The following is a 16,988-nucleotide window of genomic DNA, read 5'->3' on the forward strand; positions in this document are numbered from 1 at the left end:
GTTCTTATTAACTTTTTATGTTTCATGTTTGCAGTAATGCAGCTACTAAAAATATTTGTGCATTTACAAAACAAAACAGACGCCCACCCACACCCGTAACAATCCATTTATTATGCCAGAAAAAAATCTGGTGATGCTGTGATGCTGTTGGGCTGCTCCTGAATACACTATATTTCCACTTCTAGTTCCAATTATCAGAAAATCATTGAGGTTAAAAAACAGAAGATATGAATATGTCATGAAGTTGCCACTGCTGTGCTACTTGTGGAAATCACTAATGTTGAAGTCACATGTGGAAGTGTCCTTGAGCAAGACACTAAACCCCAACCTAGTTGCTCCCGGTGAGTGTTGGACAGCTGCATAGCAGCTCCCCCATCGGTGTATGAGTGTGTGTGTGATTTTGAGTGTGAATGTGTGAATAAGAAGCAGTGTAAAGCGCTTTGAGTGCCAATAGGTCGAAAAGTGCTATATAAGTGCAAAACATTTACAAAATTTGGTTGTATTCTATATCATGTTTACACAGGGGTCAGACAATACAGCTTTCAGAGTTGACTGAACTGTGTGGACCCTGCACACCCTTACAACCCTATTGTGCAAATAAGGGCCAGGTGCCACAAAGGACTTATTTTTGGACCATCAGCTCACAAGGTAAACTCACAAACTTTTATTCTACTTATATAAAATATACTTATATAAAATGATTTTGAGTTAACAAAAATAAATGCTAGTTAAATTAGATGTTAAACAATTGAACACAATCAGTGTTATCAGCGTTGTAAATGTCTTGCTAGTTAGCAGTATATAAACAGTGGCTCTTAGAAAGTTAACTGTAGATAAAAAACTTGCTGCAATTCTTTGTTACATCTAAAAGCCATTTTATGGAGATTACAGTTTTTCAAATGGGCCTGTTGAGAGAGTATCCCAGACCACCTACCACCATCTACCAAAAGACATTTTGTTAATTGAGAAAATAACTAGTTATCTTTTAACTAATTTCTGTGAGAAAGAACGATTTTACCAAAGTAACAACGTTGTTAGGTAAATGAATCCCACTTTATGATTTCATGCTGCTGGAAAAGGAAAAGCATTATTATCATGTCTGAATAAAGGAGTGTGGTGGCTGCACTTTGAAGATAATGATGACGGTTTTTTTCATTTGCTTAAACAATTGTGTTCACCCTGAGTGAACACACAGGCTGAAGCAGAAGCTCATGCTCAGAATGACACATTTTGTTTCCAGAATGCTCTCAAACTAAAAAAAAGTGTAAAATTAAAGAACAAAATACAAAGTAAATCTGTTATTTTACTAAAAACAATAAACAATGCACCTGTACTTTTTTGACAGAGCCTGAAAAGAGATTTTCCTAAGAAGGTTTTCTTGATTTAATACTGTGTGCAGGTCTCTCTGCATTCAACTGTCTGTGACAGGACCTACAGTGACTATCTACACTGGACCAATTCAGACAATTAATCTGGAACAGCATTTGGACTGTACTTTATCTGAAAAGAAAAACATTGAAATTTCACCTATAAGCAGAAATTACTTTTTTTTAACTACTGCATAAGATTTCATCATTGGTCTATATTGTTCAAACACTGAACAGCTGAACACTGTAAAAATGTAGGTGAAAATACACCAAATTCAAAGAATTCAAATTAGAATTATGGGTGGAAACATCCAAACACTCTAAATGAAGACATGAAATACTCTGAATTTACATTTAATCCATTCCCACTTCTCTGCAAACAGCAGCACAAAGGAGAATCTCTTATGATGGATAAGTACTGATCAATGATTGAAGAAGTTTGTAGAAAAGCGCTCTATAGGTGCAGACCATTTACGATTTTCCTGGGAGTAGCTTTAAAAAGAGCCTGATAAGCACCAATATGGCATGTTTAAAAAAAAACAAACAAAAAAAAAACAGCTAAATAAAGTAGCTGCGGAACTAATAATATTTTTAACATGCTGTTAAACAACTGCTGTATGAGTAAACCATAAAAAATACTGCTGTGAATTGAACAGTAGTGACACTACTTTCCATAGTTAAGCAAAGTTCAACTGTAGGAAAAAAGAGCACAGAAACTTTGAATAGAGTTTTTAAACAATAAATGTATTAATACAAGCAAGCTAACAATTCGTTTGTACCTGAAGATCAGGCTGTTTTTTTTTTATATACAATACTCTATAGTATTACAATACTCTATACACTGAACTGAATAGTTTAACTGTGCAGATTGTTGCTGTTCTACTGGGAAAACATTTACAATTTATCTAATGCCTTTAAAAAATGAAAAAAGTTGTACAACTTATATATAAAGTTTTTACGGGATCTATTCTGCGAGCAGCAAGATAACAAAATCTGAACTTGAAGTTCCTCCAAGTGTAGGGAACTCAAAGGAAAGTATAATGGCATTTATGGACATGTACAACTCAAACTAGAACTGAAAGAAGCAGGTTCAATATCCGTCCTTTAAACGTAACAACACAAATCCAAAACAAGTGGTGACTTAATAAATCCAGGATTAAAACACAATCATTGTAATTATTGCATTTTGAACTCAACAGGATGTTTTTACTGCAGAAATCTTTCCTAATCTATTAGTTATCCTAGGTATTTATCTATAAAACATTAGTTTCTTTACTAAATTAGAAGTTGAGTAAAGCAAAATATAGAACATTTTAAAAAGATCCTGTCTGACATGTCAATGCACAGCTAATTTGGCACAATGCTCAGGAGTCGTTGCCAGGAGATGTTGTAGTTCACTGATCTGGGACTTCTGGATCAGAACTTTCAAGATGTTTTCAGATCTGACCTTGACAGCGTTTATGTTGTTGCACCCACTGAAACACAGATGAAACATTTATCTATTTCCAAGAAGCTATTTTCCTTTATGCTGGTGAACATTTTAGGATGTGTGAGCTGGATAGCGGTGCTGACATTTTCTCTCTGTGTATATGAGGTGGCTTCGATAGAGGTGTGCTTGCCGCTGGCACAGTCCCATCCGGCTCAGCAACATCAGGATGTCTCTGTGAAATGCTTTGGTCAAAATAGCATAAAAAAATGGGTGTGCACAGGAGTTGAAGGGATAAAAAAACACCAGTAGCACCTGCGAAGGAAAGCATCAATCAGCTTTTTCTTTTTCTTTTTTTTTTTTTTTACACACAAAAACATTTGGGTTAAAGCTTTAGAAGTCAAGTCAAACCTTGGAGTCTGTGACAGTCATCAGTGGTTGGTGGAGAGCTGCAGACAAGCCGTAGAAGCAAATGGGAGCCAGACACAGAAAGTTGCTGAAAATGAGAACTGCCATGCGTTTGGCCATGTTGGTATCACATCTGCTGGACTGGTGCTGCGGATTATGCACCATGCAGTAGATGTGGATGTAACATAAACAAACCACCATAAAAGCAATGACATTAACCATGAGGACAGAGACCACATAGGCCTGAGCGGCAGAACTCTGGATGTCCATGGGTAAGCAGATGCTCACTTTCTGGTAGCTGCTCACACCAAACAGGGGTAGCAGTGCTAGGATTACACACAGCAGCCAGCCAACGAGCATCAGCACGGCTGCATGGCGTAACTTAATCTTTCTGTCTGGCCTCATTGCATAGAAGATTGCATGCCAGCGTTGTAAGCTGATTAAGGTTAATGTGTACACAGAGAGTTCACTGGCAAACACCGATAATGTCCCTGCAACGTTGCAACCACTTCCTGTTTGCCAGGCAATAGCATAGTGGTAATAGTGGGAGCGTGTGTAGAGGTCAACAGAGGCAATGAGCAGTAAGTACATGCCCATACAGAAGTCTGCAAATGCCAGGTGACCAATGAGGAAGCGGGTGACGGACAACTTCTGCTGGCTGGTGAGCAGAATGAACATTACCAACAGGTTGGCTGAAATGGCTAAGAGACTGACCGCCCAGACCAGCACCCTCAGGAAGTCTCGACTCATCACATCTTCACAGGGGTTCAGGGCATCCGGCAGCGGAGTGCACAGAAGCTCATGATCGTCTGTGTGAAGATCATTACACAATGCAAAGTCAAACCCTTCATTAAGATGCTCTGCAGGTAACTCGACATAAAACAGTTCTTCAAGCTGAAACTGTTCAGTGGGAAAAACGGGGCTGTTGAAGTAATGACTCTGAGTTGTGGTGCTGGCAGTTGGGAGACCAAAGCTGTCCTTCAGATGTTGATGAATTTTGTTTCCCAGATATCTCTGAGAGAAAGCTTCAGAGGATTCCTGCAGCTTCCCCAAAGCAGTCTGGGTCAGGTTGCAAATAACTGCTTCAAGGTGTCTGAAACACAGATGATATAGATTATCAAACAGAGAACAGCACATTTTAGATGCATGCAAATGTTCATGATTTTATAGTTCACATGCTTAAAAACATCTCCAGACACTGCTGATCATTTGTCATTAATTTACCATCTCAGCCCTTATACCAGAAAAAACAAGTCAGAATACATAAGCATGCTACATTTACACATATCAAAAGGTAAACTAGACATAATCTGAAAGAATAAATCATTATGTGAGAGACAGTGTATAAAATATAGACTGTAGTGTGTTGATGAGAGTTGTTTGAACACTGGGCAGGAGGCTCATACAGTAAGTGTGCAGAATTAGACACCTTCAACCATTCTGCATAAATGCTTTGCTTCAGATTTCTTGCTGTGTGGTGCAGGGATCACCACACAGCAAGAAATCTGATATGATATTTCTTGATAAAGCACAGTGAACTAGGGGGATTGTAGAGCTGGAGGTGGGTGTTCAGAAAGGGTCTTTTGAGTTGACCACTCTGTAGGTGAGTTTCAAAGTTTGGCACCTTGATGCAACAGCCACTGGATGCTGGTGCACAGTGGTGAGACATTGTAGTAGGAAAGACAAGAGATCACAAAAAGCTGGCGAGCATATTCTCCAAGGTAGGTTCTGGGCTTTCGGATGGTATAGAGGTCAAATCAGCTGCTTAAGTCGGGATGTGGGTGTGGATGTTGTGGTATAGTCTGTTGTTTGTCTGGGAGAGACTGAGTTAAAGATGTTTATCTTTCATCCAAGTGGAGAATTTACAGACCCAAAAATGTGTGCAGACAGGAAGACACTCGATGGAAAGGACGGGAAGAGTAGGAACAGTTGGGAGTCGCAGGCATAACAAAGGCAAGTGAGATGTGTTATAAATGAAGAAGGAGGCTGGAAACAGAGCCATGGGTCTGTACTTGCCTCTGCAAAGACTCTTAAAACTTTACACCAAAGGTCCCAATGATAGTTTGTTTTAAAGTATCTAAATCTGACAGTAATATGCAAAGTGGATTTTGAAAAACATACTGCCACACAATGGTTTCACAATATTTCACAATCAGAGGTCACAAAAATACAAAAACATACATCTTTTGTCATTTAGAAGATGTCTGTTTAAATCTTTTAACTACTGTTTGATGTTACAAATCGAGAAGCTCTTTAATTTACTTTGTGTGGTTTTCTTGAAGATTTTTATGTTTTTACATTTTACATTTGTGAATTTGTTTGTGAATTAATTTGATGGAGGTACAGTATCAGGACTAAAACACTTTTGAAAAAGTGGCTTCAAGTAATCAACAGTCCGAGGGATTTTTTCTTTCATTCACAGAAATCACTTAAGACCAGCTTCTCTTTTGTGAGGAGCTTAGTACACAAAGGATAAATACACAAGCAAAAGAAGCAAAACTCCTTCTATTCTCTTACTCACCCTCTCCATCTTCTCAACATTTTTAGACCACAGCAGTGGCTTGGGAAGGTCAGTTCAGCACTTTGTAAATGGAGAAAGGCTCTAAAGGGGGGTAGTGCTTTAAGGGCCCAAGTGTTTTTCGCTTGGAGCTTTTCAATGGTCTCCATTCCTACTGAGGGCAAAGAACTTATTCTGGTTTCTGAAAGGTCTCTGAAAACAAAGAAAGAGTTGAGATTAATTCATGTGGACACAAAGCTGTCCCTGTCTCCATCCTCAGCATTTGCTGCACTTGGAAAATAGAGATTGTTCCATGCAAAAATATTATTTTCATCAACATAATAATCACAGTGTAATTAGTTAGTAAATATGTTCATTTTGAGTTAATTTATCAAGAGATATTCAAACTTTTGCGCCAATGTAGTTTTATTTATTTTACTGTAACTTCCATACACTTGCTGACTTGAAGATAAAAGAACATATGTTAGGTTTAGGGCTAAGTTTGCATTCCTCTCCACTGAAAAAGATAAAAGGTGAGGCAAACTTTTATGTAACTTAATTGATTTCAAAAGTGAAGACTGCCCAGAACTTCCTCATTTTCCAGCCAGTCACATCGTTGCTAAGCCGCCATTGTCTGTGTTGTCATCCAGTTAGTATTGGAGCAGAATGTTACACATTTTCTCCTGTTTGCTGTAGTTAGGGAGTTAAGTGAATGAAGCCATTAAAGTTTGCTTATAGTTTTGATGGTTACCTTGCCCATTCGGAAGTTATGGCCTGTGCCGTGTAACCTTTAATTTACAACACTGTAATTGACACATGACACTTGTAGTTGCAACTATACATCTGACGTGGTTGCTTAAGAACTGAGGCAGTTCAGTGTTTATTTATGTTACATTGCAGCCACCCCTAGATGGTGCGTAAGAGATAATATGATGAAATCCTCTACATAAATTACTTTTTAATTTTATGTAGTGAAACATTATTCTTAAGGTGTTGAACATGCTTTTTTACAGGTCTTTGCCTTGTTGCCAATTAACCTCGTTAGACGTGAGCATCATTCAACTTCATTTTATTTGTTTGTTGTCATAACTAACATTCTATTTTCATTTTCATTTTACAGTGTCCCAACATTTTTTTAAATTGAAGTCTGAATTTGATGTAAGAAAACAAAGGACTTATTCTATTTTCTAAAAGAACTGTGAGATGCTGCACATACTGTATGGGTCACTCACATGTGAGTGGGGCCATCGATCACACCATAAAACGCCAGTTCATCTATGTGCTCCAAATCCATGTTCCTGTGAAGGTACCTGAAGGATGAAGTATAGATGAAGGATGAAAGAATGCGGCTAAACTTGATCTTTCAATGCTGATAATTCTCAACTGTTAACATACACAGAACTGTAGTTACATTTTCCATTAAATTCACCCTGTTGTTGATAAAGACCGAATAGAAACAGGTTAAATTTAATTCACAGCAATATTTTATGTTTTTTAAATGGCATACACTTCTTCCAGTCTGCTCCCGTTGAAGGCGTAGGGTCGGATGTCTTTCACACCATTGCTATTGAGCATGCTAAAAGAGGGGGAATTTATAATTAATTTACCATTTCATTATTTATTTCCATGATTTGAATGAAAAAACACATTCTCTTACATGGCCCTGAGTCATGTTGACAAAACACGTAAACAAGATTTAAAATCTTGACATGGACGCGGAGTCTTTCTGGGTATCAAACCTTCGAGTCCATTTTTATGCAAGGCTTAAAAATGGATCCAGCATTTTGGTCCGGTCGGAAATATTTCACCAACTACTTGACAAACTGCCATCATACATTCATAGTCTGCAGGTGATAAGTTCTGGAGATGGCGATGAAGTTCTGCAGACTGAAGCACTGCATTCATAAAGTAAGTTTATGGTGAAGTGGGTCATGGTTTATCCATGATCTGTACGGATTCAGGCTACAAAGCTACAAATTTAATGTCACAGCGTGCAATATGTTTCATAATTTTTTAAAATTAGAAATAAGCTCCACAGCTTATCTTAATGTGGAGATGTGTGGTGGAAGCCTCCCATGACACAGGCTCACTGAACAGCACTGGCAGCAGTGCAGAGATGTTAACTTACAATAGCATTTTGGCAAAGGCTCATCCTACTGACCAATCAGAGAAGAACAGACATTTCTGCTTGATTAGTCTTTTTAGTATCCCATTGTTTTATAATGTGATAACTACATCTACCTGAAGGGCAAGTGTAACAAATAAAGCAAAGCTATTTCATTGAATCTACACTACTTCATGCTAAAAATCCCACAATGCAATACTCCTTGTTTTAGAGATGAGAAAGGCTCAAACAGCTGTTGAATCCTACTTACATGGTCAGAGCATTCTCAGATATTCCAGAGAAAGAATTAGCACGTATGACTTCTATGAAGACATTCTCCACTATCTCCCTGTTATTAAAAGGTATAAACATTTAATATTTACACTAATTAAAAACAACATAATTTGGCAAGAAAAAAAAAAGGTAATTCAGTTAGACATCCACAGATCAGCCACAAAATTAGTATAACCTGGTGGGACTAATATTGTGGTGGACAGGTGTGAGCATGAACACACTGACATATCTGCAGCAACAAAGCTCCACACACAGCAGGTTGTGCTTTCTGTCCACCACAACATTAAAACTACCGGGTAGCTGATGGGTTTATATGAATGTTACATACAAAATAAAACCCTCTTGGCTGGACTGAATATGCTGTAGCACAGGAAAAGTGGTAAGGCCTGTGTTGGTGATCCCACTGTATTGAAACAAATCTCCGTCAGAAATCAGGTAATGTTTGACACGAAACAAACTTCCATCAGAAAGATCCACAACTATTACTGCTCCAAAGCACTAAAACTATATGTAAGCAAATGAAACTTTACTTACAGATACTTCAAATTAGGCAGATCCTTAAATGCCTCTGGGTCAATGTATGACAGTGTTTTGAGACCAGTTAGTTGTCTTTTGGACACACATACACACACAAACACACACAAACCATTTACTCATCCTCATTTCACAAAGTCACAAATCTGAAATCAGACCAGTATGTTTGGGGTAATGTGCATAATGATTAGTGTATTCTTTTTCAGGTCCTTGGTAAAAAATGTTTTCAAAAAACTGCTTTACTCACAATAGTTTGGCCTCTAAGTGTATTATTCAACTACTATATCACTCAATTTATTAGTGAATCAGGCAGTGCAATATGACTATAAAATGGGCTTTTATGGTGGCACATCATCATTGAATTGCAGCACTCAAAGGTTACTTACATGTGGTTGACCCTAGACAGGTTGTGGAAAGAATGTCTTTCAACATATTTTAAAGTATCATCATCAGAGATGTATCTGAAAAAAAAAAAACAACACACACAAACTGGCAGCAAATACAATTTAAGAATACTGTTTTTCAGTGGTTGGTACTTCCAGACTTTCATACAAAAAAAACAACATTTTCTCAAATTCTAAAGCGTCAAATTTACATAGATTAGGAAATGCTAGAAGTGTTTCTCATATGTACTGTCCACTAATTCCCAGCCGACTTCCTCTACAGTTTCCTGTCAGAATTAAAATCCCTAAACTGAAATATGTGTCGTTCCTCCCTCGTTTACTGAGAGCTTTTCAGATTTCAGTGCCATGAGTATTTTGGTACTATGGCATGGATTGTGATAACATCAATAATAATATATAATAAATAAATATGTTTTATAATTAAATGTAAAATATTTAGATGCCTACTTGTTTATGTACGGTTAGTATTTATCACATTGAAAGATGCAATTTACCACATTGTTTGAGCTTTTGTGCAGATCAACATGAAGAGCAAACCTCAATGAAGACATAATAATACAGAAACAGTCACATTCCTGTACATTGTTTCATTAGAATAACAAATAGTGAATGAATCATAGTCAAAGAGTCAAAGAGCAACAAGATGAAGATGTCACAGAGAAAAAGAGAGCAGCAGACTATTAACAGAGTCCGTCACTCCGAGTCTGTCTAAGAGAGTCTGTTCTTGAAAACACTGAGGTTGGGTGGGTACATGAGATGTACATGGATGAAAACTGTTACGAAGGAATCCTGGTTGCTACAACACAGTCTGTCTGATCAGGCCGTAACAGAATTCAGTGACAGTAAGAGTGAGACAGAGTCACTGGATCAAAAATGAAATGTAGCAGGTGTGTTTCTGAGATTTAAAGACATTACTATTCTGGCAAGAAACTGTTGGGGGTGACTAATGCAGAAATGTCAGAAGCAGAGTTAAAATGACTTGCCAATACCCCTGTAACAGATCGAGCATGATGATGCACTTAGAGGAACCAACTTGGTCCACCCTGTTTGGGGCAGAGGATATGCCTGTCTCCAAAATTCTGAGATTTTGGTTCAGCATCAGTACACAGTTCACCATCACTGAGATAGAAGCCATAACTTTCAGGACAATGCTGGGAGGGAGGTGCAATCACATCATTGGACATAACTGAGGGGATGGAGGGGGAGACTTTTGTTTCCTATCAGGGGTGAAAACAACATAAACTCAGCCTTTATTTTCCACAATGTAAGGACCACAAAATCTGGCCTTCATGCACGGGTGTGACCAGGGCTGGAAACCCTGAAGTCCTGCACACTTTTGGAGGAGCAAGGAGTTAATCCCTCATTCTACTCTACTCTTACAGGTTATTAGTATTGTAGTCCGTTGTCTCAGGGGGTGAGAAGGCAGGAGTGCACTCTATAAATCCAACATTTTTTGGTACTTTTTTCTTCTCCTTTTGGAGAAGTGGAGAACGGGATGGCAGGTTTTAATGACAATAGAATAAATCGTGGCCTTCAGTACAGGCTTTGTGCAGTGTGGAATTTTTGGGGACATTTTAGTTTTTTTCTCCTAACCTATTAGCCTATTTTCACAGTGCAGACAGGAAAAAACAACTCAGTGTGTCAGAACAAATTCATCCACAAGCATAGCAGCTTTGGACAGAGTCCATTTTCTATCCATTAAGAGAAATTTGAATTTTATCAGGATGACATGTTTAAAATTCTTCCTGGAACATTAACTCATGAAGTTGCTTAAATCTTTTCACTTTGCTGGCTGTGCACCACTTATCAGACAAAACAGAATTCTGTTTTGTTCAGCCTGTGCAAACTCAACATGGGTTGGGTTAGCAGATTTTTCACAGGCTTTACATTTTTGCCGATATGCCATAGCAACAAGCTCATAGGCAACTCAAAACCCTGCCCTTAACATCCTCCTATTTTAAGAGGTCTTCAACAGAGGCCTTCATGTGTTTTTATCACCAATTTGCACATTAGAAGAAAACACCTGGTGAAGCGCATGACAAACATGATGAAATTTGTTCACAGCATTTTCATATAACCACATACTATAGTGGAATTTTTCCCTAACTGCTGTATAGTCCGTTATTGTAAATTCCAATGTTATTAGAAAATGGTCAGACAGAAGAGAATTATGAGGAACTACTGTTAAATGCTCAGTTTAAATGCTGCAAGGTCTAGGATGTGACTAAAACAGTGAGTGGGTTTATTTACATTTTGGGAAAAACCAATTGAATCTAATAATAATTTAAACACAGTGCTCAGGCAGTTACTGTCAGCATCTACATGAATGTTAAAGTCACCCACTACAATGACTTTATCTGTACTAAGAACTAAATCAGATAGAAAATCAGAAAATTCAATCAAAAACTCTGAATAAGGGACTGGAGGACGGTACACGAATAGAAATGGAAGTGGTTTTTAAATTTTCCAATTTGGGTGTGAAAGGCTAAGAGTAAAGCTCTCAAATGAGTTATATCCATGTTTAAGTCTAAGGTTTATTGATGAGCTTGAATGGAAGATTGCTGCTACTCCTCCACCTCGGCCTGTGCTTCTAGGAACATGATAATAAATATGACTCATTTAAACTGACATATTCTTCCTGCTGCAGTTTCAGTGAGAAAAAATAAATTGAATTGATGATCATTTATTAAGTCATTTACTAACAGCTTAGCTATGGAGTTCCACAAGGCTCTGTGTTAGGACCAATACTTTTTACTTTATATGTTTCCTTTAGGCAACATTATCAGAAAACACTAATTTCAAATTTCCATTGCTATGCTGATGATAGCCAGTTATATCTATCTATGGAACCAGATGAAAAAAATCAGTTATGTCACACAATTTTCTACTTCTAAACTCAGACAAAACTGAAGTCATAGTATTTTGGCCTAAGTATCTCTGTTATTTTAGATGGTATAAGTCTGGCCTCCAGTACTACTGCAAGGAACCTTGGAGTTACTTTTGACCAGGATTTGTCCTTTACTTCACATATAAAACAAATCTCTAGAACAGCCTTCTTCCACCTACGGAACATTGCCAAAATTAGGAGCATCCTGTCTCAAAGTGATGCCGAAAAACTGGTCCATGCATTTGTTACCTCTAGGTTGGACTACTGTAATTCCCTACTTTCAGGATGCCCCAGTAACTCCCTAAAGAGTCTGCAATTAATCCAAAATGCTGCAGCAAGAGTGCTGACTGGAACTAGCAAGAGAGATCATATTTCACCTTTACTAGCTTCTCTATAGGCTTAGACTGCTGGAGGACCCACCCCCTGATGCACTGAGCTCCTTTCCTCCTCTTGTCCTCTCTCTCTCCTGTCATCCCACAATTTTCACCACCGTATGACATTTACTTTGTGTCTTTTTTCCCCCGTAGTTGTCTTTCTCCTTCTCTATCCCCCTCTCTCTGTCCCTTTCTGCAGGTGTCCCCGGCTTTGAAGCTGTGTGTCTTCCAGCCTGCAGCTACTGCTCCTACCACCCTGCCCAATGTTCTGTAGCTGCTTTTTGTTGCTCTGTTCTTTTCTCTCTCCACTTTTCACTCACCCCAACCAGTCAAGGCAGATGGCCACACACCGTGAGCCTGGTTCTGCTGGAGGTTTCTTCCGTTAAAGGCAGTTTTTCCTCTCCACTGTTGCCTATGGCCTGTTCAAGGGGGAATTGTTTTCTCTATACATCTTTATAGTCTTGACTTTATTCTGTAAAGTGCCTTGAGATGACTTTGTTGTAAATTGGTGCTACATAAATAAAGTTAAATGAAGAAATTAATTGTATTAAAACATTTCTCTGAAGGTGGGCTGAGGGGGGCAAGGAGCATGTCACTCTTTGTTGATTGTTTTAGTTGTTTGTTAAAGAATCCATAAAAAAAGTTGAGCAGTAACAGCACTGATGTTTTTATTCATGTAGACTATAAGCTCATCAAAATGATACAGGAGACATTTTGTCTGTGTACAGTAATTCCTATTTTCTGCAGTCTGTCATAACTATGGATTAACATGCATAAATATGTTATTTTTATAATACAATGAATATATTAGATTGTAAAATGTTAAACCTTAACATTTTTGTTGTAATATTTTATAGTTTTATTTTTTCGGTGGCATTTATTGTTTTATGCTGGGTTGAAAGAAAGGGTAAACACTTGAGAAGAAAAAATAAGAGTCTTACATGTGAGAAATGTTGCTCAAGTAGGCAAAGGCATTCTGAGGAATAGAGGAAAGTTTTGTCCCCTCAAGCCACCTGAAACGAAAATAATCTTGGGACTCTCCGATTTTGAAGCATAGTACTCACAATCTTAGATCAGTTGAAAGAATGTGGTTACTTACAGCTCCTGTGTACTTGAATGGAAAACAGGCATAACCTCAGCTCCAAAACATGTCACATGGTTGATGTCCCAGTTACACTGGCAAAGAGTTGGACAATATTCCAGAGGAAATGTGACCTTGAGAGTAATTAAACTGAAAAAAAGGAGGTTTAAATCAGACTTCATTGTATCAGGAGGAATCATACAGTAGCACAGACTCCCAGGTTACACTGCTCAGTGAGAGCTGTGCTTGGGCTGTCCTGGATTTTGGCCAGTAGTGGAAGTCTACAAAATAAAAAGCAGGAGCTGAATAGTCCTTAAGTAATTCAAATGTATTTACAGTGGCTGTTACCAAATCCAATGGGCACTGAAGCACCAAGCTCCCTTGTATTTAGTTTCACAATCAGGGGATCTAAGACAATCTCTCTGTTTTTGTGGACTTGTTTAGGATTATTATCTACTAGTGGCAGTGTTTTTGGTAACACGTTACCAAAGTGGCTTTGGTAACATAATGTTTTGGTAAGTAATACTTTATGTAATATACTGTATATTACTTTTCAGTTAGCGCTGCCACCACAGCGGTTGCAGGTTCACTCCAAAGACCCCCCCCCCCCCACGACCCAAATAGTGTAAGCGGTTACAGATAATGGATGACTGTAGGGATATTACTTTTCATAGTAAAGCAGTAATATAATGCATTACCTCATAGATTTGGTAATAGTATTAATAAGTATATTTTACTGTTACGACCCGGGTCATTATTTGTGTTATTATTGTTATGTTGTCTGTCTATCTCTCCTCCTCCTCATGTGTTTTGTGTGAGTGTGTTTGAGGGGGGTGAGCCACAGTTGGTGTTCACAGATTGGGCCGTTTCAATTGATTGTCTCCACCTGATTGGACAGGATGGAGCGTCTTTCTCCATATACCCTGGATGTCAGCAGCCCTCTATCTCCACCCTTGCCACTACCAAACCACCCAGCATCCTGTTTGGACTCAGATTTTATGTAGAATTTTGTGTACACATATCTTATTATTAAATCTTGAGCACCAGGCAGCCACAGTGGGAGTGAGAAGCCCTTTTATTTTACTCATTTTTCTCCTGTTTTGGGTTAGGAGTTCAGGTTAAACATCCTGTAATTTAATTGTGTATTTGCTTGGTGTGAGTAGGTAAGGTAGGGTTTGTTCTACAGTTTTTGTTTGTTGTTTTAGGTACTGCTCACTACTGAGGCAAATAAATTGCTACCACACTTGGTCTGGTTTTTGCTTGGGAATGGAACGAGTGGTGGAGCACATCGTTTTATGTCTAGTTTCCCCTTGACCAGGGGTGTAACAATACCTAATATGCATAGTCAGGAGGTGACAATGCATTAAAAAACTAATTAAAAAAAACACTTTTTGGTTGGCAGTCACATGTCAGATTGCAGAAACAATGATGTCTCCTTACAGCAGGAAGGTGCAAAGCAGTAAAAGTTCTTCAAAGGGCTTCAGATTTACTTGCTTTCAACTATACATACGCTTACACAAAATGATGCTCTCGCATAGCCTCATAAATTACCGATATGCATACGTAAGATGCAATTCCAGTGGGTCAGTATATAAATAATTTCAGCAGCAGCTTTAAATCACAATGATTATAGCAAAAAGTTTTGGAAAAAAACAACATAATGAGCGTGTCCACATCTACCTGTGACTGTGGTGCAGGAAGGTGGAGTGGTTGTCCACCAATCTCACAGTTGTTGGTTCAATCCCCATCTCCTCCAGTCACATGTTGAAGTGTCCTTGAGCAAGACACTGAACCCCAACTTAGTTGCTCCCGCCTCAGACTGTTGTTAATGACTTTTGTTTCTTTAAAGTGAACAAAGATGCTGATAGCACTGCCATTATATACGCATAAACACCAATTTTATCTGGACCCTTGGAGCTGAAGCCCTATTGGCAGGTGACACACAAACCTTTGTCACCAAGGAAAGATAAAAAGTCATTACCTTTGGTTACACTGAAGTAACAAACAACATGTTTTGATTTATTGAGAAGATTGTGGTTTGACTTAAATCTACAATAAGTACTTAATATGTTTTAGCAATAACTGCTCCATAACTTCATATGCTGTCAAGCTGTTTAGTTGTTGTGTGTTGTGCAGCATTTACAGGAGGCAGGACATAACACAAACACAGATGTAGTACCTGGAAGAACATGCAAACTAACCACATGTTAATGTGTCTGTGGTTGAGATAAAGACAGTGTTTGTTAAGGATTTTGTATGTATGTATTTTTTTTATTTCTGTAATGCTTTCAAGACCTAAAATTGTCCCAGGTCAGTTTGACCTGAACACTGCCAAAGGGACCAAAAAGTGAACATAAAACAAGGGTTAAAGCAGGCAACACGATAGTTAGAAAGGTTTAGTTTTCCACTCATTTGGGTAAAAAGCAGTCTAAGAGGAATTGGGGCCTTATTGATGATTCTAGCACTGTTGTACAGTGTATATTATTTGTAAAGAAAGTCAGGCTGTTCTAGAGATTTGTTAAACTGTTTTTCCAGGCCAAGTGCAAATCTTCTAAATTTGTGGAACATAACTTCCTTTCTAACTTCTGTGCTGACTCTTTTAGGTTGCGAGTTTGTGAACTATACCATGGAGATCGCTCTTCGGGTTTATTGCTTTCTTTTTTACATAGTGAGGCTGCAGAATTATCAGTCTCCATTAATCTCCATTGTATTGACACATAGTGAAGCACATGACAAAAGAATCATTTCCTTAAATTTGTTCAAAGCAATTTCAGATAAGCACCTACTTTAGTGGAATTACTAAACTATACTGCTGTATAGTCCATTATTGTAAATTCAAATGTTATTAGAAAATGGTCAGACAAAAGAGAATTATGAGGAACTACTGTTAAATGATCAGTTTCAATGCCATATGTAAGGACAAGGTCTAGGATGTGATTAAAACTGTGAGTGGGTTTATTTACATTTTGGGAAAAACCAATTGAATCTAATAATGAATTAAACGCAGTGTTGAGAAAGTTACTGTCAGCATTTCCATGAATGTTAAAGTGACCCACTATAATGACTTTATCTGTACTAAGCACTAAATTGAATAGAAAATCAGAAAAGTCAATCAAAAACTCTGAGTAATGGACTGGAGGACGGTACACGATAACAAATAATAGTGGTTTTTGAGTTTTCCAGTGAAAGGCTAAGAGTAAGTCTCCCAAATGAGTTATAACCATGTTTAAGTCTAAGGTTTATTGATGAGCTTGAGTGGAAGATTGCTGCTACTCCTCCACCTCGGCCTGTGTTTCTAGGAACATGATCATTAATATGAGTTGGGGGGGTTGACTTATTTATACTGAAATATTCTTCCTGCTGCAACCAAGTTTCAGTGAGACAAAATAAATCGAATTGATGATCTTTTATTAAGTCATTTACTAACAGGTTAGGTATGGAGTTCCACAAGGCTCTGTGTTAGGACCAATACTTTTTACTTTATATATGTCTCCTTTAGGCATAATTATTAGAAAACACTCCATAAATTTCCACTGCTAGGCTGATGATACCCAGCTATATTTAACTACGGAACCAGATGAAAAAAATCAGTTAATCAAGCTTCAAGCCTAC

General features: G+C 38.0%; 1 protein-coding gene across 4 annotated transcripts; it reads right to left on the minus strand.

Annotated features, from left to right (window-relative positions):
• Nucleotides 1-46: 46 nt before the first annotated feature.
• Nucleotides 47-13,957, minus strand: LOC137103648 (thyrotropin receptor-like). 4 transcript variants are annotated; one of them, XM_067484177.1, is made up of 12 exons: nucleotides 13,395-13,957; nucleotides 13,237-13,308; nucleotides 9,017-9,091; nucleotides 8,631-8,705; nucleotides 8,425-8,499; nucleotides 8,074-8,151; nucleotides 7,206-7,274; nucleotides 6,931-7,008; nucleotides 5,723-5,911; nucleotides 3,205-4,294; nucleotides 2,940-3,108; nucleotides 47-2,842 (listed from the first exon to the last, which is right to left on the minus strand). In XM_067484177.1, exons 1-12 carry the CDS (start codon nucleotides 13,574-13,576, stop codon nucleotides 2,826-2,828), a joined length of 2,169 nt encoding a protein of 722 aa, XP_067340278.1. In that variant the 5' UTR covers nucleotides 13,577-13,957; the 3' UTR covers nucleotides 47-2,825. The 4 variants fall into 4 exon arrangements, with proteins under 4 accessions (XP_067340278.1, XP_067340277.1, XP_067340279.1 ...); XM_067484176.1 differs by having other exon boundaries at nucleotides 47-3,108; XM_067484178.1 differs by lacking the exons at nucleotides 8,074-8,151; nucleotides 8,425-8,499 and having other exon boundaries at nucleotides 47-3,108.
• Between the last annotated feature and the right edge of the window lie 3,031 nt (nucleotides 13,958-16,988).

The sequence above is a fragment of the Channa argus genome, chromosome 18, assembly GCF_033026475.1.
Source record: "Channa argus isolate prfri chromosome 18, Channa argus male v1.0, whole genome shotgun sequence".
NCBI lineage: Eukaryota > Metazoa > Chordata > Actinopteri > Anabantiformes > Channidae > Channa > Channa argus.